This window comes from Schistocerca gregaria, chromosome 3 (assembly GCF_023897955.1).
Source record: "Schistocerca gregaria isolate iqSchGreg1 chromosome 3, iqSchGreg1.2, whole genome shotgun sequence".
Taxonomy (NCBI): Eukaryota; Metazoa; Arthropoda; class Insecta; order Orthoptera; family Acrididae; genus Schistocerca; species Schistocerca gregaria.
Window position 1 is genome coordinate 244201083 of NC_064922.1, and position 25437 is coordinate 244226519.

The following is a 25437-nucleotide window of genomic DNA, read 5'->3' on the forward strand; positions in this document are numbered from 1 at the left end:
TGATTGACAATAATTTCATCACACTAACAAGGGAACCTTATAAGTTGGCACAGTGGGTAGGCTTTGAAAAACTGAACACAGATCAATCGAGAAAACAGGAAGAAGTTGTGTGGAACTATGAAAAAATAAGAAAAATATACAAACTGAGTAGTCCATGCATAGATAGGCAACATCAAGGATTACGTGGACTCAGTGATTATTTCAAAGACTCAGTCAGTGACAGGTTTGAGAAAAATGCAATAGTTGCATAATAAAAAAAAGTTACCCTTCATATTGTTTTACAAAGAATTAGTCAATGAATGACTGGAAGATTTTCAAAATATTAACAACACGGAAGCACACTGTTGTGGCAAAAGTATCAGTGTCTTCCCTGCTCTACAAACAAATAATGAAAACCCTAAACTAAAATATCTGACGTACAGAGACCTAAAGACTCTACTTTCCTTTGTGTCACCAGTGTATCATAAATTTTATCAGATACTTCCAAATCATGAAGCTCATAGAACATGGAATTTTCTGGATTGTCTCAACTTTGAACACCACTTCCTTAAAACTAACATTTTGTTATTTATATCCCCTGGCTTCTAAGGGTCTCATGTATGCTAGATAGCTGGTGATTATTATTGTTCATGTAATGCTGAGTGAAACTTAGTGACACTGGACAATATTTTGGCTTTAATGGACCAACTTGAGCTCTAGCTTGGAGCTGTATAATAATCATGCTAAATTTAGCATAAGAACAATGGGTTTCATCGTGGGAACATTTAGTCGGTGGGAAGAGTTAAGAGAAGTTCAACAAACTCAAATGGCAGATGCTACAAGAGGGGCACTCTGCATCACAAAGAAGTTTATTATGGAAATTTCGAGAGAGTATTTTCTGGGGACAGTTGGACAACATATTTCTTCCTCCCACATACACCTCGTAAAATGACCACAATGAGAAAATCTGAGAAATTACAACTATTACAGAGGTTTACCAACAATCAATCTCCCCTTTCGCCATTCGCAAGGGATCAGGGAAGGGGGGGGGGGGGGGATCAGTTTCTGATAACAGAAGTACTCTCCACCACACACCACCAGGTGGCTTGTTGTGTATTGATATAGATTCCATAAAAGCAAGGAGGAAAGTTGACAGGTGGGTATTGTGATGACTTAGATATCAAAAGAAATTTAATTTTTTACGTCAGTATATATCCTACATTCATTTCAGTTAGTGTCAACTTCAACTACTGATTTAGTTTGTTCATATGACCTTTTAAAGCAGTAGTGTGGTCATTTACATCAATAATTTGTAATCCTGTGCCGTTATAAAATTCTTCATTTGTGAAGATTTAATGTCAGTGGCAATTAATAAAAGGTGGAAATTTAGAGTGAGAGGGAGATGGAGAGGTAGACAGAGACGGAGAGGTAGATAGACACCATTTAAAAAAAAAAAAAAAAAAAAACCACACACACACACACACACACACACACACAAATATCAAGATTTCACAACCCATGGTTGCTTCATCAGGAAAGAGGGAAGGAGAGGGATAGACAAAAGGATGTGGGTTTTAAGGTAGAGGGTAAGGAGTCATTCCAATCCGGGAGTGGAAAGACTTACCTTAGTGGGAAAGAGGGACAGGTATACACTCGCACTCACACACACATATCCATCCGCATATATACAGACACAAGCAGACATACGTAAAGGCAAAGAGTTTTGCTTTTACATATGTCTGCTTGTGTCTGTATTCCTGATGTCCATGCAGAGCTTCAAGGAATCCTCAGAACCTTAGGCCCCTACAAAACCTTTCACCTGACTCTCTCAATCTTCTGACCCCACCGACACCCCGCACCCCTACCTTCTACCTACTTCCTAAACTTCACAAACCCAATCATCCTGACCGCCCCATTGAAGCTGGTTACCAAGCCCCCACAGAACATATCTCTGCCTACATAGATCAACACCTTCAACAACCCATTACATGCAGTCTCCCATCCTTCATCAAAGACACCAACCACTTTCTCGAACACCTGGAATCCTTACCCAATCTGTTACCCCCGGAAACCATCCTTGTAACCACTGATGCCACTTCCTTATACATAAGTATTCTGCACATCCAGGGCCTTGCTGCGATGGAGCAGTTCCTTTCACGCCGGGTCGCCTGCCACCCTACCTAAAACCTCTTTCCTCATTACCTTAGCCAGCTTCATCCTGACTCACAACTTCTTCACTTTCGAAGGCCAGACAAACCAACAATTAAAAGGAACAGCCATGGGTACCAGGATGGACCCCTCGTACACCAACCTATTTATGGGTCGCTTAGAGGAAGCCTTCTTGGTTACCCATGCTTGCCAACCCAAAGTTTGGTACAGATTTATTGATGACATCTTCATGATCTGGACTCAGTGAAGAAGAACTCCAGAATTTCCTCTCCAACCTCAACTCCTTTGGTTCCATCAGATTCACCTGGCCCTACTCCAAATCCCATGCCACTTTCATTGACGTTGACCTCCATCTGTCCAATGGCCAGCTTCATACATCCGTCCATATCAAACCCACCAACAAGCAACAGTACCTCCATTATGACAGCTGCCACCCATTCCCTATCAAACGGTCCCTTCGCTACAGCCTAGGTCTTCATGGCAAATGAATCTGCTCCAGTCCCGAATCCCTGAACCATTACACCAACAACCTGAAAACAGCTTTCGCATCCTGCAACTACCCTTCTGACCTGGTACAGGATCAAATAACCAGAGCCACTTCCTCACCCCCTCAAACCAAGAACTTCCCACAGAAGAACCACAAAAGTGCCCCACTTGTGACAGGATACTTTCAAAGACTGGATGTGGCTATCCAACAGGAATACGACTTCCTCAAATTCTGCCCTGAAATGAGATCCATCCTTCATGAAATCCTCCCCACTCCACCAAGAGTGTCTTTCTGCCGTCCACCTAACCTTCGTAACCTCTTGGTTCATCCCTATGAAATCCCCAAACCACCTTACCTACCCTCTTGCTCCTAGCCTTGTAGCCGTCCCTCGTGTAAAACCTGTCCCATGCACTCTCATACCACCACCTACTCCAGTCATGTAACCCGGAAGGTGTACACGATCAAAGGCAGAGCCACGTGTGATACCACCCACGTGATTTACCAACTGACCTGCCTACACTGTGAAGCTTTCAATGTGAGAATGACCAGCAACAAACTGTCCATTCGCATGAACGTACACAGGCAGACAGTGTTTGTTGGTAATGAGGATCACCCTGTGGCTAAACATGCCTTGGTGCATGGCCAGCACATCTTGACACAGTGTTACACCGTCCGGGTTATCTGGATACTTCCCACTAACACCAACCTATCAGAACTCCGGAGATGGGAACTTGCCCTTCAATATATCCTCTCTTCCCGTTACACACCAGGCCTCAACCTTCGGTAATTTCAAGTTGCCGATGCTCATACCTCACCTGTCATTCAACAACATCTTTGCCTCTGTACTTCCGCCTCGACTGACATCTCTGCCCAAACTCTTTGCTTTTACATATGTCTGCTTGTGTTTGTATATGTGCGGATGGATGTGTGTGTGTGTGTGTGTGTGTGTGTGTGTGTGTGGGGGGGGGGGGGGGGGGGGGGGTGCGCAATGTATATCTGTCCCTTTTCCCCCCTAAGGTAAGTCTTTCTGCTCCCGGGATTGGAATGACTCCTTACCCTCTCCCTTAAAACTCACATCCTTTCGTCTTTTCCTCTCCTTCCCTCTTTCCTGATGAAGCAACTGTGGGTTGCGAAAGCTTGAATTTTGTGTGTATGTGTGTTTGTGTTTGTTAGTGTCTCTATCAACATACCAACGCTTTTGTTTGGTAAGTTACATCATCTTTTGTTTCTGTATGTGAAAAAACACACCATTTTTGGACACTGACTCCCATTTGCTTTTCAATTTCTACCTACTCACAATAAAAGAAATGTTCAAAAACAAGTTTTTTGGTTTTAATATTTTGCCAAAAATGTGTTGTTTAGATATGTCCTTGGATACAACAGTAACTGAGAAGGAAATAATGGAAAACCTTAATAAGGATAACAAAATGGAGATTAGACTCCACCCAAATACAAGATTAATGCCATTATCCACAGTGCCCATACAAGACAATAATCCGAAGCTAAAAATGTATAGAGTTCAATGAAGCGGCTAGCGCAGGCACTGCTAAGTGTTTTGCACTGTTTCCAGAATCTCAATGCATGGAGGGAAATCACTTACAAGAAAATCATTGGTCAAAATTCACCAACCAAAAAATTGGCGGTAAAGAAGTTCATTCCCCCACACACGCTGAAAGGCTCCGGATTTTTAAACCTTGTTCACATGGCTTAAGCTCTCTAAAGTCTGGTGCAGACTGCTGGAAGTTAATCTTGACACTACACTGACAAGAGAAGGCCATGACGGGACCACAGATTTACTTCAAACTTTGCACACCTTTAGTAGGCCATTGAAACTACAGAATGTGCAAGTAGTAAGGTGCACTACTCTGGCAATTCCAAAAAAGTAACAAGAGAAGTTTTACGCATTTATTATGTGGCTTATGTATCTGGAGCTTCATTAGACAAATGTGTATCAGGCAACAATTCAACTCCCACTCAAACTTAATTATTAATCTATTTTTTTCATCACTGGTCTTATAATTTAATTTGGGTGACACTTGTGAAGTAATATAATTAAAAAAACTGTATTTGCATGAAGTTTTAGTGAACTTCAGTTTATCTGAGAGTCACTATTTTTAATTAAATTTAATTATTACAACAAAACTATTTATAACTATCGACAAGTAAACAAAATGCAAAGATTTTTCATGAAAATATTTGCCTGTCATGATGTGCAAGTCCCTTATGTATGCAATCTGGTAAGATACCCTAAACTACTTTGCACATCTATGCTTCCAGCTGCAGACACGGAGGCAGGCCCCATTTAACAGTTAACCAGCGTAACGGTGAGACATTGCTAATGTGGCATGTGTGAGTAGTGTAGCTGCAAATTTTTTTAATATCACAGAATTTACACTATTACTACAAAAACGAAGGTGATTCCTTGTTCTTCAACTACTGCAGATAATGAATGTAATGTCGAGTCAGTGCATAACACTGTTACAAAACGTCTATTAAAAGATGCATTTGCGTACTGTGAAAATCTCCTTCAAGAATTGGATCTTATTGATACAGAACAATCACCAATGATTTCTGAAGATGAAATGGCAATTGAAAAAGTAATTTACAGTTCCATTATCAAAATGTTAGGAGAAAAGAGACTTATTACTGACGAAGAACTCATTCAGTCTGACATTATTTCCAACAATGAGGATTTTGAACTAGCCAAAAAGGAGGCAAAAGCCGAATACTCTCCTTTGGAGATAAAAATAAAAGTAGTAACGCTGGCAAAAGAAAATTCCACATGGAATCTACAAACCCCCCTCCCAAAAAAAGGGCCTCAAAGTTTAAAAGGAAAGGACCATTTCAGGAGACTGGAAGAAAACATAAAAAGTGGAGGAACAGCACTCAATAAATATGCGCAAATTGATTCATGGACCAATGACCAATTTGTGGAGTTTCTCAAAAATCATCAGCAAGTAAGTTACATTTCTGTCAACTTTTCATCTGATTTTTTTTATCTACAACAACTGTATTTTAACAACAGGTTATGACAATGATATGCAAATTTGATTTTATGTTTCAGGTAACAACAAGGATTTTGCAGCAGTGTGCTTCGGCTGCTGCATGCCAATTTCAATCTGAGGTCTTCATCTTCAAAGTATCCCTTCCATAGACTAAAAAACTGAAACAAGAGAGCAGAATTCAGCAGAAGAAGATGGCGAAACGTATCAGGGAATCCGTGACTTTGAAAGAAACAATGGAAGCCTCAAGAAAGTTTCAACTGGAGAGGAAGGTACTTATCCCCAATTTGAACAAAAAATTTGTGATCAATACAGGCTAGACAGGTTGCCAGTACCAGTCAACATACAACAGAACTCTCACTAAAAGAAATTCAAAAATTGTGTTTGTTAAAAGGCACAATATGAACAAGGTAACGCACTCAAACACAGCACAATATGATAATGATGTCTGGTGAATTATTATCACGAGTGCTTTCATGTTTGCAAGAGGCCACAGGAAAGTTTGGACCAAAAGTTGAACAAACTGTTGAGAAATTAATGACAGGCTTTCCAAACATTGTTGTAACTCATTTGAAGTCTAGGAAACTTACCACGCAGATCTACAGTTTGTTTTTAACCAGAGTCGTGATTCCTTAGTTTCCCAACTTGCACAGTTAAAGTCATACTCCGATTTGCCAATCATTCAACATTTATTTCTATTGGCAAGTAAAAGACGTTATCAAGCACCTTTGAAACTTTTCATTTCTGAGTGACAATGAACGAAAAATTGCTTTGTGTGAAGATGCTACACAAAACCATCCATGGTACATCACTAATTGTCAGCACCTATATTTGCCAAAATATTGCGTTACTCGTGATTTGCATCCAAACAATCATAAGAAATAGAAATTTTTCAAAATTTGAATGAGGAGTACTTTCCCTTAGAAAGTCTGAACATTCCATGTAAATGCGGGAAAGCTGTAGTAGATGCCGTTTCGATCTATGTTTTCCGCATCTGTATGACAAATACCATCTTGCAATGTGTGATGATAAGAGCACACCTGATGAGTAATTGCTCATTACACTTATGGTCTAGCATATTGTTACCTATTATACTACTGATTGTGAGTAACGTCATTCACATAATTATTTATCGAAGTCTGACTTGGTCTTTCCAAGCCTGTCATTAATCCTTGAAAGTTTAATTAAAAATAGTAAATATCAAACAACATCTGGAATTCACTACAACTTCAAGAAAATCTATGAGGCTTTTTTTTCATTATGTTACCTGTCAAATGTCATCTAATTTAAATAATGTGACCAGTGATGAAAAAAATATAGATTAAAAAATAAGTGTTAGTGGGACACGAACAAATGTCTCGTCCACAAAGCACATACCCTAATCACTTGAGCACAGTGACTTCTTATGGCCAGCACCTTTGCACAAATACATCAATTACATAATATAACAATGAAAATAATCAATTTTTGACAATATAATGAAACTGGAAAGATAAAATCTACTCACCAAGCGGCAGCAGGAGAACACATTACATAACAGATGCTTAAAACTTCTCTTGCAATTTTCTCAGAATTTCCTGAGTAGTACACCTTGCTACTAACACATTATGTTGTTTTAATGGCCTACTACAGGTGTACAAAGTTTGAAGTAAATATGTAATCCCGATGACATGGCTTCCACTTGTGAGTTATCTTTCAAAAGGATGTTTTGTGCAATAAACATTAAACAGCTGAAAATTTATTTACTGGGAGAATTTGATTTTTATTTTGGCACAGAAAATTCTAGAGATAAAGAAACTGGAGTATTCATTGTATATAGATTCCCAAGAAGGAAAGAGAGAGGATCTAACACTCTGATGATCTATTGTTTATGACACAAAGAAAAAGTTGAATCTTACAGTATTTGTATAACTGCTGCTCGTAAGGTGAAAAGGTGCATAAAACCTACACTAACATTAGATGTTGTGCTTATACAAAAGGAATCAATCAACATTCAATTAATTTTAATCACTTACTATCATTACAAATGTTGTAAACTGCTTTGAAATTTTGTTCTGAACCCGTTTAGGAAACTGCTACTTAGTAACAGCAGTTTCTACATTGAACCCAAAACCATGAGGTTCTCACTTTTCTTAATTAAGTGTAGACATTAACATACCTCTTCATTTATTACTACTTCATGACACTTTGATCATTACAAAAATTTGTTCAATGTGTGCTTGAAATTTGAAATATATGTAGTTCATTGAATATGATTTTTTACCTATGTATCATTCATAACAAATACATATTGCAGCTGCCTTAGACTCCTCTAATGCAGTAGAAATTACAGATATATTAATGCTGCTTCGCTAATGTATAACAGTCATAAAGTAGTGAAGCTAGTAGACAAAAAGTATCATGGATAGGTAACAGTAAGACAAAAATATTCAATAAGAATTATTTTTCATAAAAAATGATTCATGCTATCTAAGACTGAAGCTGAGCAACTTCCATGGTTTTAGCATAGCTACCTGTCAGATGAGTCATCTGCCTCTTTCTTCTTTTTTCTTGCATTCCACTTCCTTTCTTCATCACTGGTATCAGTTTCTGAAAGTTTTGCTCTCAACAATTTGTCATTTCGCCACGTGCTCTTTGGTTTATTTTCCTAGAACATCCAGGATTTGATACTATAACTGTATATTCAGTTTCTAATTGTACTACATTATTTTTCTGACACAAAGACATCACAATAATCTATAATTTACATATTGCAGCTGCCTTAGACTCTTCTAATGCAGTAGAAATTACAGATATATTAATTCTGCTTTGCTAATGTCCCAAATTGGACATGAATAGCTCATGGTGTTATAAATCCCTCCATCTACTAATCATTGCTTCTCATTATATTGTATATATAAGTAAACACAGGCTTCTAACAATAGCAAACCAGAGATTATTACATGCTGCAACACTGCACAACAAATAATATCCAACAGTCTACTTATAAATGTGCCTATCTGACGCTTGATGCCTCTTCTATGTGATGAGAAGCAATCTATCCCAATTGATACTGTTGTTGTTCCATCTTTTATGATATACCAAAACAATACGAATCACTACAATGCATTATCATTGAGGTTGCTACAGTACAGGTATACAACTTAATCTTTTAGCATAATGGTACACAATCGAGACTTTTGCAGTCTGTACTCCTCAAGGTAAGGTGGAACGAAAATGGGTGGCAAGGGCAACTGTAGCCAAAAGAAACTTGGAGGTGAGGGGAGCGGGGCATTCTGCGTTAGAACTGAGGATTCTGCTTTCAGTTATAAAATAGATGAAGATGTATGTGAATTTAATTTTCTAAATATAGATACGATAATACATAATAGCCAAATCCAAACCCATTGATTAAAGTGATACTTTGATTACTAAAATGTTTAAAGATGACATCAAAACAACTAAAAAGACACATTAAAATTCTTTTAAACACTTTTTGAAGCAATAAATACTTTAACTTCCAAATGTGCACACAAAATGAAAGAGCTCATATTCAGGTAAAGTTGTGACAGAGGAGCGCCCCATACTGACTTGAAGTGGACCACTCATTTGGTTTCATCGAAGTGGCATATCATGGACAAGGGGACTTCATGGAGTGGTCCTCTTTGATTTTTTTTTTTTTTCATAATTTTGGTCAGTGCCCGAATTTCAGTTTCCGAAAGCGGTATGAAGCAATAATTACAAAAAAAAATAAATAAATAAAAAACGTAAAAAATAAAAAAAAAGAATCGCCTTTGGAAATTGATAGGTTTCAGAAAAGTGCTATGTCTAACATACAGTAAATAAATAAACAAATATATAAAATAAAGAAAACATCAGTACATTATTAATTAATTTGTCAGTACATTACCATGCAGCACAAACAGGGTACAGTCAAAACTTTGCCTGTTCATATCTCGCTAGCAAAAAAATTGCATATCTATTAAAAATGGAGACGATAATTAACAAATATGGAATCATACTTTATAGCTTTCGGCCATAGCCTTAAACGAACACACACACACACACACACACACACACACACACACACACACAAAAGCACACCTCACGCACGCCAAGACACCTCAAGCACGCAAGACTATTAACTCAAGCGTTTCGGGCCCGAGATACTGGGGCATTTGTACATGAGGTGTCCTTTCTTTTTTGTGTGTGTGTGTTTTATTTATAAAGGCTATGGCCGAGAGCTATATGTGAGCGTCTTTAAACCGTGCCTGTCTGCAACTTCATGTGTTTTCTTTATGGTTTTGTTAATTCACATTTCCATTTGTTAATAAATATGAAATTTAAAAAAAACAAAGATAGATATGGCACACTGAGATTTGAACAAGTGGCTTTATAATTATAATCTGATTACACTATGTGCTGAGCTACAACCAAATCCATTAATAATGCACTAAAGCTTTTTACTTAACACTTTTATTTACATATTCATTTTATTTTATTTGTCGAGAAGTGTGTCGTATTGTTATTCAAATTCTGTAAAGTATGAAGAAAGTCAGAGAGACCCAAACTGTAGGGTACTGTGAGACTGTTCCAGCTGTAATTATGTTGTGGTATGGTATGTCCATATTAGTTTCAGCAGCGACATAAACAGTGCATCTTGGAAGCATTGCCACAAATATCAGAATCAATACATGAAATACTGATACATTCCAAGTTTTGTTGGAATGACCACTGTCTGCAGCAAGTATATAAAGATTTATTACATAAATTGAAACAACTTTTTCTTGGTGAAAACTAAATTTATTTATGTTCCAGACATAGTCAGCTGTTACATACAGCCATCTTTAGTGAATTTAACAGGCTGGAAAAATGAGTAGCTATTAAATCAACTGAAGATGCCTTAATGTAAAAGGTAAAATGCATTTGAAAATTAAATATAAGCTCAGCAAGAAAAAGGCATTTCAATTTATAAAACGAATAGTGATGCATTATCTCACCAACAAATAGACAGCTATTATCGAGCGTTATTTGAGAAAAAACACTTTCTTATGAAACTATAAGCCTTCCAGATTTCACACTGCAAAAACGGCTTTCTGAGAGACTGGGGAAGACAATGCCACTACACAAATTCTAAAATCTAATGTTGAGGAACACAACAAAGTAGCCAACTTATTCAAAGATCCTACTCTAATCACAGACAAATGCCTTATTGCTTCCAATAACGTCTCATTAATAGGAGGAGGAACATTTGTATAATCTGCACTTAAAAAGGTGTCAATATAATGCTGGAGCCTGACACATGTGTTAGGATGAAGTCAATCCTTTGAACAGTTACGTACTTTCCAAAATAACAGACAACACAGCTTTCAATACAGAAGAAATTTTTTTTTCATGTGTTGGAGTAAACAGGATTTATAGAGTAAACCGATGAATCAACAGCTACACATGGCCAATAGGAATGTTGATAGAGGTTCTCAAGGTACCCCTGCCACACACCGTCAGGTGGCTTGCGGAGTATGGATGTAGATGTAGATGTAGACGTAATAGAGGAAATTTTTCCTTCATCAACATGAAAGTTTCTTATAAAAACTGGGAAGTAGAATGTTTTTAAAAGTGCAAAAAAAATCAACAACACAGGCTTAGTAAACTGAGGGAGCTGCACTTGTAGTTGGTCAATATGGTGAATTCATTGTTTAGATAAAATCCTGCCATTGTGGTAATCCATTAACTAATCTATACATGCACCTCATTGTTGTTAATTTTTATTAAAGATTTCTTAACCGCCTAAACTATGACAAAGCCCCTAAACTATTAAATTAATACTGTTAACGAAACAGAAGTACACTGTTGGAATGATTGTGTTTTTTGGAGAAGCAGTCCAAAAAATAAAAAAGGGGGGGGGGGGGGGGGAGGGAAGGGAATTCAAGTACCTTATCCTACATATATCATGATGCAACTGAACTACGAAGTTCCCACACTGATTATCTTACTGATTTATTTCAGAAATTCAATGGGCTCAAGACAAAGCTGCAGGGAGACAAAATGAGAACCAATGAATCTCAAAGCATAATGCAAACATTCACAAAGAAGCTGCACCTTCACAATTAGGACTTGAATCAATGATGTATGCACCATTGAAATAACAATGTCAGCACTCAATACATTTTTAGTAGACCCAGGAGAATTTCATCACAGGTCAAAAGAGCATTTAGCTGTCATCTACCAACTTACAGGATTGGAGCTTTGATGTGGTGGTGTGACTGTCACAATATTTGGTATGAAAGATAACCTTTGACTGCAGTAAACATAGGAGAATTTCATCAAAGGCTAGAATAGCAGTTAGCTGCCAACCACATCTTTAGTGGAAAGGAGCTTCAGTGTGATAGTGCGACTGTGGCAATAACTGCTTTGTATACAAGATAAACTTTGACTGAATTTAAACTAGGCAGACTTGACATGGCAATGGTGTGTGTTAGTTCTGCTGTAGCAGATGGCCAATGGCAATGAGGAGATAGCCACTGCTTTTCAAGATATCCATGTTCTTTATTGTAGACTTGCAATACTAATTTGTAAACCAACTTTGTAATGCACTGCAATTTCTCCCAGTGTATTTGTTGACCGAGTAATCCACAAGTTTACTGCCCAGTTCATAGTGTCAAATGGGAGCATTATATCTTCCCCCACCTCCCCAGCAAATTGTTCCCCTTGCAGCCATGGAGGCAATTGCAACAGTATCTGTGGTAGCAATGTCATAGTTTGTCTGCCCTGGTTGCCAGATACTTGTGTTTGCTGAGTGTCTTCTTAATTATACCCAGTACTGGTTCCCTGGCCTTGCTGAGATACAGCCACAGTCCCAGTTGATAAGACTGTCAAAACTTAAAGGAATTAGAGACATTAGCTGCCCGTGTGCATTGATTTATGTAAATGAGGCTACAAGATCGAAATGGTGCCTTGTTCTTTTGGACACATTAAGTACAGAGACAGTGGTGTCCGTTCTTTTGGACTCACCCAAAAGAACAGACACCACATATAATAAAATTATCCCTGGTGTGAATTTTGATGGCTTCTATAATGACACTGTCCCAGTATTTCGAAATCTATGCTAAAATCCCAGTATGTTCATATTTCATCACATGATTTGCTGACCAACAGTGCTCTAAAACCCCAACTTATTAGGAATGTGCGACTGATGTTCTCAGCATCAATCTTTGATGGTGCACACTTTATGTCCAATATACACTCCTGGAAATTGAAATAAGAACACCGTGAATTCATTGTCCCAGGACGGGGAAACTTTATTGACACATTCCTGGGGTCAGATACATCACATGATCACACTGACAGAACCACAGGCACATACACACAGGCAACAGAGCATGCACAATGTCGGCACTAGTACAGTGTATATCCACCTTTCGCAGCAATGCAGGCTGCTATTCTCCCATGGAGACGATCGTAGAGATGCTGGATGTAGTCCTATGGAACGGCTTGCCATGCCATTTCCACCTGGCGCCTCAGCTGGACCAGCGTTCGTGCTGGACGTGCAGACCGCGTGAGACGACGCTTCATCCAGTCCCAAACATGATCAATGGGCGACAGATCCAGAGATCTTGCTGGCCAGGGTAGTTGACTTACACCTTCTAGAGCACGTTGGGTGGCACGGGATACATGCGGACGTGCATTGTCCTGTTGGAACAGCAAGTTCCCTTGCCGGTCTAGGACTGGTAGAACGATGGGTTCGATGACGGTTTGGATGTACCGTGCACTATTCAGTGTCCCCTCGACGATCACCAGAGGTGTACGGCCAGTGTAGGAGATCGCTCCCCACACCATGATGCCGGGTGTTGGCCCTGTGTGCCTCGGTCGTATGCAGTCCTCATTGTGGCGCTCACCTGCACGGCGCCAAACACGCATACGACCATCATTGGTACCAAGGCAGAAGCGACTCTCATCGCTGAAGACGACACGTCTCCATTCGTCCCTCCATTCACGCCTGTCGCGACACCACTGGAGGCGGGCTGCACGATGTTGGGGCGTGAGTGGAAGACGGCCTAACGGTGTGCGGGACCGTAGCCCAGCTTCATGGAGACAGTTGCGAATGGTCCTTGCCGATACCCCAGGAGCAACAGTGTCCCTAATTTGCTGGGAAGTGGCGGTGCGGTCCCCTACGGCACTGCGTAGGATCCTACGGTCTTGGCGTGCATCCGTCGTCGCTGCGGTCCGGTCCCAGGTCGACGGGCACGTGCACCTTCCGCCGACCACTGGCGACAACATCGATGTACTGTGGAGACCTCACGCCCCACGTGTTGAGAAATTCGGCGGTACGTCCACCCGGCCTCCCGCATGCCCACTATACGCCCTCGCTCAAAGTCCGTCAAATGCACATACGGTTCACGTCCACGCTGTCGCGGCATGCTACCAGTGTTAAAGACTGCGATGGAGCTCCGTATGCCACGGCAAACTGGCTGACACTGACGGCGGCGGTGCACAAATGCTGCGCAGCTAGCGCCATTCGACGGCCAACACCGCGGTTCCTGGTGTGTACGCTGTGCCGTGCGTGTGATCATTGCTTGTACAGCCCTCTCGCAGTGTCCGGAGCTTGGGTCTGACACACCAGTGTCAATGTGTTCTTTTTTCCATTTCCAGGAGTGTATATCTTACCACACTGGCACAGAACCTGATATACCCTGGCATTTCGCAAACCAAGGTCATCTTTGATGCTCATCAATCATGCCTAAATGCCTATGCTTTTTTGGTATGTGCCTGACTTTACCCAATAACACATCAGTGTAAAGTATAAAAGTTGTGGCTACCTCTTCCTCCATAACTTTTTCTGTCTGCACATGCTGTATTCTAGTGGTGGGTTGAAGAGAGTACTTCATGTGCCATTCTGAGTAAAAGTGGTTTTGTACACTGGGTGCGCACCATCTACGATGCAGAATGTGTCCTCGGGGCTGGAACAACTCAGAACTGTGCTCCGAAGAAACAGTTACTCGAAATAGCAAATTAAGCATGCTCTTCAGCCCACCTCTACATTACAACCTGTGGAGACAGAAGTCATGGAGGAAGAGGTAGCCACAGCCTATATATCATACAACAGAGCACTATTGGGAAAAGTTAGGAACACACCGAAAAACCACTGAGTAAGCACTGTTTTTTGCCCACCAAATACTGGGATTTCTGCACAGACTTTGAAACACTGGGATACGGGCACTAGAGAATCCTCTGAAATTCAATTTATACTATCAATGAGGCAGTGGCTATAATCTCAGCAAGGTTTAATTAAGGAGACACTCAGCAAACACAATGATCTGGCAGCCATGGCGGATAGAGCAACAAAACGATCCTACAACAGACACCAATGTGGTTGCATCCTGGGCCGCTGACACCCACCCTCGGCCCAGCACAGAGGACACAGGGTGAACAGCGCATGGGGAAAGGGGATGTGAATCAGCCCCCCCCCCCTCCCCTAGAAGCTGAGTTCGTCAGCACACCTAATGATGGCGACATGTCTGACTGCTAAAACATTGCGCTCTTTGGACATCATGAACTGGCAGTATACCCTTAGATCAAATTTGTGGTACAGATCTGGCAGCCGAAAGACAGAACAATCACTGCATTAAAGTTGATGGCAGAAACTGTTTGTAATGGGAATTAATAAACTGTGATACAAGTTACTCAAATATTAAGATTTTTATGAAAACAAAAAACTTATTTTATAAAACTGAAAAGGATTTGAGGAAATTCAAAATTATGGTAAATGGAAATATGCATGAAAATGACCATGGTACTGGGAACATACTGTATATAAATCACCTCAGTTTAATATCTTTTTTCTGTATCAAATAACACGACCAGACCTACAAGTAAAGAAAGAAAACAAAGGAATCTAAAAGGACTCAAGACAATTAACTTCAGAGAAAAATTATCCAACTTCTATGATTTCCTGCAGCTCAGAACAACGCTGTCCATTACATATTTCGTCACTGAAACTATGGAAAACACTATTCGTTTCTAAAACAAACTTTTTTTCCTCGGTTACATTTGCATGAGCCATGCATTACTCATCGAGGGGGGGGGGGGGGGGGGTGAATGGTTGCTTTTTCTCAGTTTTGACTGTTAATTAATTTCTTTATAAACCCACTGACCACCATCATAACATGCACTTTGACAGCTGTCATCCATTCCACAACAAAAAATCCCTTCCATAAAGCCTTGTCTACTGTGGACAGCATATCTGTACTGTGGACAGCATATCTGAAGTAATGAGAAGTCCTTTGCCCTGTACACTCAAGAGAGCCATCACAGATAGGCATTGCCCCTCAAGCATAGTCTGCAAGACTGATTTCTGATTTCAATTGCCTTATGTTCCCACAACCCTAACCCTCCAATCATCCCCAAGAAACAGCTACAATGGAGTGCCTTCCTGTCAACGAATATCACACTGGACTAGGACAACTGACCCATACACTTTGCCAGAACTTTCATTATCGATTTTCATGTCCTTAAATGAAGCATATCCTACCCAAGATCCTACCCACCACTCCTAAAGTGGTACTCCATCGCCCACCAAAGCTACATGATTTAGTTCATCCCCATACCACTCCCACTACAAAACTTTTGCCATGAGATCATGCCCCAGTGGAAGCTCCAGGCAAAAAACCAGCTCAATGCAACCACCAAGCACTTCCTAACCAATCAGGTCACAGCATCATCCTATCCCATCAGAGGCAGGGCCATCTAAAGAAGCTGCCATGTCATTACTAACTTTACTGCAATCACTGCATACCTTTGGTATGACAACCAAGCAGCTGTCCACCAGATTTAATGACCAACATCAAAATGTGCCAAAAACAAACCTGACCATCCAGTGGCATAACACGCAGCTGAGCACAACATGCTCGATTTCAATGGCTGCTTCATAACTAGGCCATCTGGATTCTTCCCTCCACCATCTGTTTTTCTGAACTATGCAAACAGCAATTATCCTTGCAAAATCGTCACTCCTATAACCCTATTGACATCAGTCTCCGTCAACCCACTATCCTCCAACCCACAGTTTCACCTTCCTCTGCCCTATAACCTCGTCCCGATTCACATCTCGCCTCCATCAACCATATATCACATGCCTAGTCCATACACATGTCACCCTCCCTCCCGCATTCCTAGTAAGCAAACCAGTTGCCTACTTCCAAGCCGCTAGCTACCTATCACCCCCCAATCCAGTGTGCCATCTCCCTCTCCCTCTACCCACACCATCTGACACAACTCCCACCCCAGTCCACTTGCCAAATTGCAATCATGGCATTTTGTGCACAGCCAACAATATGTAGGTGCATACGTGTGCGTGTGCCTCCCCCCATGAACCATGGACCTTGCCATTGGTGGGTAGGCTTGCATGCCTCAGCGATACAGATAGCCATACCGTAGGTGCAATGACAACGGAGGGGTATCTGTTGAGAGGCCAGACAAACGTGTGGTGCCTGAAGAGGGGCAGCAGCCTTTTCAGTAGTTGCAAGGGCAACAGTCTGGATGATTGACTGATCTGGCCTTGTAACAATAACCAAAACGGCCTGGCTGTGCTGGTACTGCGAACGGCTGAAAGCAAGGGGAAACTACAGGGGTAATTATTTCCCGAGGGCATGCAGCTTTACTGTATGATTAAATGATGATGGTGTCCTCTTGGGTAAAATATTCCGGAGGTAAAATAGTCCCCCATTCGGATCTCCGGGCGGGGACTACTCAAGAGGATGTCGTTCTCAGGAGAAAGAAAACAGGTGTTCTACGGATCGGACCATGGAATGTCAGATCCCTTAATCGGGCAGGCAGGTTAGAAAATTTTAAAAGGTAAATGGATACGTTAAAGTTAGATATAGTGGGAATTAGTGAAGTTCGGTGGCAGGAGGAACAAGACTTCTGGTCTGGTGACTACATGGTTATACACACGAAGTCAAATAGGGGTAATGCAGGAGTAGGTTTAATAATGAATAGGAAAATAGGAATGCGGGTAAACTACTACAAACAGCATAGTGAATGGATTATTGTGGCCAAGATAGATACAAAGTCCACACCTACTACAGTAGTACAAGTTTATATGCCAACTAGCTCTGCAGATGATGAAGAAATTGAAGAAATGTATGATGAAATAAAAGAAATTATTCAGATAGTGAAGGGTGACGAAAATCTAATAGTCATGGGTGACTGGAATTCGGTAGTAGGAAAAGGGAGAGAAGAAAACGTAGTAGGTGAATATGGATTGGGGCTAAGAAATGAAAGAGGAAGCCGCCTGGTAGAATTTTGTACAGAGCACAACTTAATCATAGCTAACACTTGCTTTAAGAATCATGAAAGAAGGTTGTATACATGGAAGAATCCTGGAGATACTAAAAGGTATCAGATAGATTATATAATGGTAAGACAGAGATTTAGGGACCAGGTTTTAAATTGTAAAACATTTCCAGGGGCAGATGTGGACTCTGACCACAATCTATTGGTTATGAACTGTAGATTAAAACTGAAGAAACTGCAAAAAGGTGGGAATTTAAGGAGATGAGACCTGCATAAACTGAAAGCATCAGAGGTTGTACAGAGTTTCAGGGAGAGCATAAGGGAACAATTGACAGGAATAGGGAAAAGAAATACAGTAGAAGAAGAATGGGTAGCTTTGAGGGATGAAGTACTGAAGGCAGCAGAGGATCAAGTAGGTAAAAAGACGAGGGCTAGTAGAAATCCTTGGGTGACAAAAGAAATATTGAATTTAATTGATGAAAGGAGAAAATATAAAAATGTAGTAAATGAAGGAGGCAAAAAGGAATACAAACGTCTCAAAAATGAGATCGACAGGAAGTACAAAATGGCTAAGCAGGGATGGCTAGAGGACAAATGTAAGGATGTAGAGGCTTATCTAACTAGGTATAAGATAGGTACTGCCTACAGGAAAATTAAAGAGACTTTTCGAGATAAGAGAACCACTTGTATGAACATCAAGAGCTCAGATGGACACCCAGTTCTAAGCAAAGAAAGGAAAGCAGAAAGGTGGAAGGAGTATATAGAGGGTCTATACAAGGGCGATGTACTTGAGGACAATATTATGGAAATGGAAGAGGATGTAGATGAAGATGAAATGGGAGATACGATACTGTATGAAGAGTTTGACAGAGCTCTGAAAGACCTGAGTCGAAACAAGGCCCCCAGAGTAGACAACATTCCATTGGAACTACTGACGGCCTTGGGAGAGCCAGTCCTGACAAAACTGTACCATCTGGTGAGCAAGATGTATGAAAGAGGTGAAATACCCTCAGACTTCAAGAAGAATACAATAATTCCAATCCCAAAGAAAGCAGGTGTTGACAGATGTGAAAATTACCGAACTATCAGTTTAATAAGTCACATCTGCAAAATACTAACGTGAATTCTTTACAGGCGAATGGAAAAACTAGTAGGAGCCAACATCGGGGAAGATCAGTATCGATTCCGTAGAAATATTGGAACACGTGAGGCAATACTGACCCTACGACTTATCTTAGAAGAAAGATTAAGGAAAAGCAAACCTACGTTCCTAGCATTTGTAGACGTAGAGAAAGCTTCTGACAATGTTGACTGGAATACTCTTTTTCAAATTCTGAAGGTGGCAGGGGTAAAATACAGGGAGCGAAAGGCTATTTACAATTTGTACAGAAACCAGATGGCAGTTATAAGAGTCGGGGGACATGAAAGGGAAGCAGTGGTTGGGAAGGGAGTGAGACAGGGCTGTGGTCTCTCGCCGATGTTATTCAATCTGTATATTGAGCAAGCAGTGAAGGGAACAAAAGAAAAATTCGGAGTAGGTATTAAAATCCATGGAGAAGAATTAAAAACTTTGAGGTTCGCCGATGACATTGTAATTCTGTCAGAGACAGCAAAGGACTTGGAAGAGCAGTTGAACGGAATGGACAGTGTCTTGAAAGGAGGGTATAAGATGAACATCAACAAAAGCAAAACTAGGATAATGGAATTTAGTCAAATTAAGTCAGGTGATGTTGAGGGAATTAGATTAGGAAATGAGACACTTAAAGTAGTAAAGGAGTTTTGCTATTTGGGGAGCAAAATAACTGATAATGGTCGAAGTAGAGAGGATATAAAATGTAGACTGGAAATGGCAAGGAAAGCATTTCTGAAGAAGAGAAATTTGTTAACATCGAGTATAGATTTAAGTGTCAGGAAGTCATTTCTGAAAGTGTTTGTATGGAGTGTAGCCATGTATGGAAGTGAAACATGGACGATAAATAGTTTGGACAAGAAAAGAATAGAAGCTTTCGAAATGTGGTGGTACAGAAGAATGCTGAAGATTAGATGGGTAGATCACATAACTAATGAGGAAGTGTTGAATAGGATTGGGGAGAAGAGAAGTTTGTGGCACAACTTGACCAGAAGAAGGGATAGGTTGGTAGGACATGTTCTGAGGCATCAAGGGATCACCAATTTAGTATTGGACGGCAGCGTGGAGGGTAAAAATCGTAGAGGGAGACCATGAGATGAATACACTAAGCAGATTCTGAAGGATGTAGGTTGCAGTAGGTACTGGGAGATGAATAAGCTTGCACAGGATAGAGTAGCATGGAGAGCTGCATCAAACCAGTCTCAGGACTGAAGACCACAACAACAACAACGTGTGTGTGTGTGTGTGTGTGTGTTTGCGCAGTGGGGGGGGGGGGGGGGGGGGGGCGCATACATATGCGTGAAAAAGTCGTGAAGGAGGAATATCTAACTCGTTGGGGGTACCATCAGCCAACATTAAGCACTCTCATTTATATTAAGCATTGATTCTGTTGATATGCTCCTGTTCTATTGCTAATAGTTCACTCCCAAATTCCCTGCAGTATGTGGATGTTAAAGGCCTTAGTCTTAAGGACCCTACACAACATCACAAATTTTAGGAATGGAAATTATATGAGTGTTATGAAGGGTGTTCATAGACTGATGCAGCAAATTCTTATACTGTTACAGTTTTTTAAGTATTTTGGCTTATTTGTGGAGATAGACTAAAAAGTAGTCAGTGTAGTGAAACACCTGTCATTTTTCACAGACTAGTCTTTACATGGCAAGACGTACATGAGAAAAGGTTGATGACAGATGATAGCTACAAAGAAGTGTTGATATGCATACTTTGGCCTAACAGATAAAGAATTCTGGGATTTTCTAAGACTTATGACTGATGTGGTATGCCTCTGTCAGACATCTGCTTCCAAGGCTAGAAGACGTGATTAACATTACTCATCTCCTTGGCCTGGGACTACATGGGGCACTCATCCCACCACAATGTCCACCCTGCATCCATCACTGGAGTGACCTCAATTGGATTAAAACACAAACTTCTACCACAGGAGAATGAATTTAGCATTGTAAAATTACACAAAATACAATACCACTCTGTCAGGACCTGTATCATAGTGATGCGTTCAACACTGACTGTGTTTCTGCTCTAGGATGTTAGTTGGCTTCCAACCAACTATGAATTTTTCTGAATTTATTCTGAATATTAACTGCTACATAACAAGAACACTTTCTTCCTGCCCACATCAAAGGCTACTCAACACTTCAAAATGTACATTTTGTGATACATATATCTGCTTCTCATAAATGAAAATAAATTATTAGCAAAATAGAAAGTTAACCGTGCAAATACAGTTGATAGATGTGATTACAATTTTTGCAGATGGTTTAAAAGTAACAGGTCAGCTATTCAAGGGTAGCACCTCCCTTTGTCCTAATCTCCTAGCAGAGTGGTCATGCTCCCTCCCTCTCTCAGAAGATGTCAGTGTTCAATGCAGAGGCAGTGGTCATCTTGCAAGCTCTCCAGCTGTCAAGCTACTTGGACAAAACAATACCTTTATCACAACTAGCTCATTTAGTGAGTTTCAGCTGTCAACACCCCAGCAATGTGCAAGCACAACCACCTTTATCTTATGAGGATAATCTAGAAGGTGGTTGAGCTGCTGTGGTACTGAGCCAATGGCTCAGTGGGCACCAGCACTTCAATAAAAAGAGAGAGATGGATAGGTTGAAGGATAAGGAGACTGATGAGGAGAAGTTGAGGGAATGTGGAGAAGAAAACTGGAGAGAAAAGGAGAATGTGTTTAAAAGGGAGGGAGTATGAGAAAGTACACAGGAGGGTAAATATGTTAGGAGGGTAAATATGTTAAAAGAGAAATACAGAACACTGAGGGTGAAGAAATGTGGTGCAGCACGAGAGGAGGGAGACCTCTGTAAGTATATACGCAGCTGTAAAATAAAGGTCTTAAGCTGACAAGTAAGAGAGGAAAAGAAATTATTTATACCTTATTAATCCCTTTGTCACTTAGTAAAAGATGTTTTATGCTTGACAAACACTTCTATGTCTTAAATTCCTATCCCATCTGGCATGTATTTAAATTTGTACCATGATGATAAATGATATGTTTGTCTTTAGTTGGGAATCAATTTATTAAGATAAAGGGGATATGATAAAAGAAATACCTCCACAAACAAGAAACTGTAATACATGAACGGAACTGAGAAGTACATCTGTACAGCTACATACACTTTATTTCTTATTACTGAAGATGCCCTTTTTGACTTTTAAACTTTTAGTATTTTCCTTGTGATTTTATAATTGTTCCCCTATGATTCTGAATCTCTCGAAGTATATACCAACTGATGATCTCATGTATATTTTATACCAGCAGTAAAAATTAACGCCGTAAAAACGATAAAATTAAAATATAACGTACAACATGCTTCTAAGGACTTTCAAGTAACTCCCACCTTCGTTTCTTCAGTAGATTTTTTATCTTCTTCTTTGCTCTCTTTACAGTCTGTACTTTTATTAAGTTCCTCCTCTGCTTTGGAGTGCATTTTTGCTTCAACTTCTTCTGCTGTATTATCAGACTCCTCCTCATTTTCAGGCCTGTTTTCTTTGTTCTGGTTTTCACATTTATCTTCCTCAGTTTTCACTGATAGTTCTCCCCCTTCACAACCTTCCTTTTTATGTTTCCCTCCTCCTCCTCCTCCTCCTCCTCCTCCTCCTCCTCCTCCTCCACTTTCTTCTTCTTCTACTGGTATTTCTTTTTCATCATCCTGATGGTCCTTTTTCACTGGTTCTGGAGCTGAATCAACACAAATTCAAGCAATAATATCCTCAAATCAAAATGACAAATCACTTTCTAATAACAAAATAAACAAACAAAAATATAAAATGGTGTAGTTTTAAATAAAAACACCTTTTGCATGATGCAAGTTAAGCTTTTCAAGTAACTTGTGCACCCAGATGTTTTTTCCCTTATTTACAAGGCATCTTCAGTGGATGTCAGATCAGTTAATAAATCATTATTTGTAAGCTAAATAGCTTTCTCTCATGTTGCAAACCCACATGACAGGCATGATACCACAATCTGACATCCACATTTAGATGTCAATCTGACACTCACTGAAGGTGCCTAGTAAATAAGGCAAAACACATCTAGGTGCACAAGTTAGATAAGAAAACTTAACTTGCAGCATGCAAAGGGCATTTTTCTTTTATAATACTACAACTCACATACAGCTGCTACAAAAATGGCCACTACAAGAAACTTGTTAAATACAAAAATCTACAATTTCTCCCTAACTGGACAACTTACAATTTTTTTCCTTTATGTTTTCTTCCATACTTGTTTCATCTTGTTGTCCATCATTTTCTTCAGTTTTCACACATTCCTTAGGAATGCTTTCTTCCACAACTTCCTTTTTCTTGTCAACAGATTTGGGGCTTGGACACTGTTGGTGTAAGGAAACAGATGAATCTGAAAATGTACATACAAGGTGGTTTTTAAGTTCAGTGAAACTCAAATTATTAGTATTTTATCTTCAAAGATAGTGACAAAAAACAAAAGTGTTCTTGCTGTCGTACTATTCAGATGAAACTGGGGAGTGTTCTCATATCATGTCAAATTAGAATAATATTTTTGATAATGTTTGACATAGTTAAAGATTGGGAACATTATATTTACTAACATACATGTTGCAACTATCATTCAAGTGAGTTTCTTTTACTTTGCATCTGATTATTGATTTCGGTGATCAAAGTGTGCGAGTAGTTTACTTCACGTATTTCAATTCACTCATATTACATTAAAAATATTGGGACAATTTTGCACTTAGACAATGTATTACCTGCACAAAAATATGTAATAAGCATTAAATGATATACATTTTGTTGTCAACAGTTAAGTATCTGGACATATTAACCACATTTCCTTCATCTAATTTGTCAGTTGAACCAATCAGAATTTGAAAATGATAATTCTGTTCATAAATATGACAAGAGGAATAAAACTGTGCACACTATTTACAATGCAGTCTGTCTACTCAACAAAAAGGAATAAATAATGTAGCCACAAAAAAGATCTTAGGGAGCTGTTCGATGGGGTGAGCTGTATCAATGGTATCTTTGTTGACCAGAACCAGTGCACCGCTCAAAGCTACATTGGAGATGGCACTTTTAAACCTCCTGCCAGCACGTCACCAGGTGATCTCGCTTTTCCACTGCCAGCCATCACCGATGCAGAAGGCCATGCACAGGCGCCACTAGAGGATGCTAAATTCACGGACCCCATGCTCTCGACTCCTGACTGGTCAGTACACCATTTTACGCAGCCCCACTCAGAGCTCCCCCCCCCCCCCCCCCCCTCCCCTCCAATGTATGTCACTCAACAACTTACTGGTTGGCAAAGATTGGTTCTATTTTGCATACTACTTGTTAATTGTAAGACTGTGTATTGGGCCGTTTCCTCATGTCAAGTATCTGAACTTGTGACTGTGGAAAAACTACTATGGAAGATTACAGTACCTTGGGATAGGAGTCTAGCCACAATGTACAGTGGCATATAATTTGGTATGAGCTTTATGAACGGCTTTTAAGTAACACTCTACCAACACTTTTGGATACTATCATTTGTTCTGACCTGTCAAGGTAGTCCACGGTTTGGTTTACAATGGACTGTATTCACAAACGGGGACACCATGTTTCCTTAGGAGGTCCAAGCCCCCTCAAAAATCCATGGTTTTTTTTTATGTGAGGGGGGGAAGCAGAGTCCCCCAATAATGTAAGAAAATTATTAGTTGTACTGTTGCTGTTGTGGTCTTAGTCCAGAGGCTGGTTTGATGCAGCTCTCCATGCTACTCTATCCTGTGAAGGTTTCTTCATCTCCCAGTGCCTACTGCAACCTACATCCTTGTGGATCTGCTTAATGCACTCATCTCTTCGTCTACCTAAATGATTTTTACCCTCCACACTGCCCTCCAACACTAAACTGGTGATCCCTTGATGCCTCAGAACATGTTCTACCAACCAGTCCCTTCTTCCTGTCAAGAAGTGCCACAAACTTCTCTTCTCCCCAATTCTATTCAATACCTCCTCATTAGTTATGTGACCTATCCATCAAATCTTCAGCATTCTTCTGTAGCACCACATTTCGAAAGCTTCTATTCTTTTCTTGTCCAAACTATTTATCGTCCATGTTTCACTTCCATACATGGCTACACTCCATACAAACACTTTCAGAAATGACTTCCTGACACTTAAATTTATACTCGATGTTAACAAATTTCTCTTCTTCAGATTTCTTTGTCATTACCAGTCTACATTTTATATCTCTCTACTTCGACTATCATCAGTTTTTTGCTCCCCAAACAGCAGAACTCATTTACTACTTTAAGTGTCTCATTTCCTAATCTAATTCCCTCAGCATCACCTGACTTAAATCGAATAAATTCCATTATCCTAGTTTTCCTTTTGTTGATGTTCATCTTATACCCTCCTTT

General features: G+C 40.0%; 1 protein-coding gene across 2 annotated transcripts in view; it reads right to left on the reverse strand.

The window, feature by feature from the left end:
- Positions 1–25437, reverse strand: part of LOC126354093 (transcriptional regulator ATRX-like) — a 479559-nt gene that overhangs the window by 267893 nt on the left and 186229 nt on the right. For both annotated transcript variants that reach the window (XM_050003480.1, XM_050003481.1), the window contains exons 12-14: positions 23256–23417; positions 22402–22742; positions 8151–8284 (exon numbers count right to left, since the gene is read on the reverse strand). In XM_050003480.1, coding sequence (XP_049859437.1) covers positions 8151–8284; positions 22402–22742; positions 23256–23417 — 637 coding nt within the window. The remainder of the gene's footprint in view (positions 1–8150; positions 8285–22401; positions 22743–23255; positions 23418–25437) is intronic.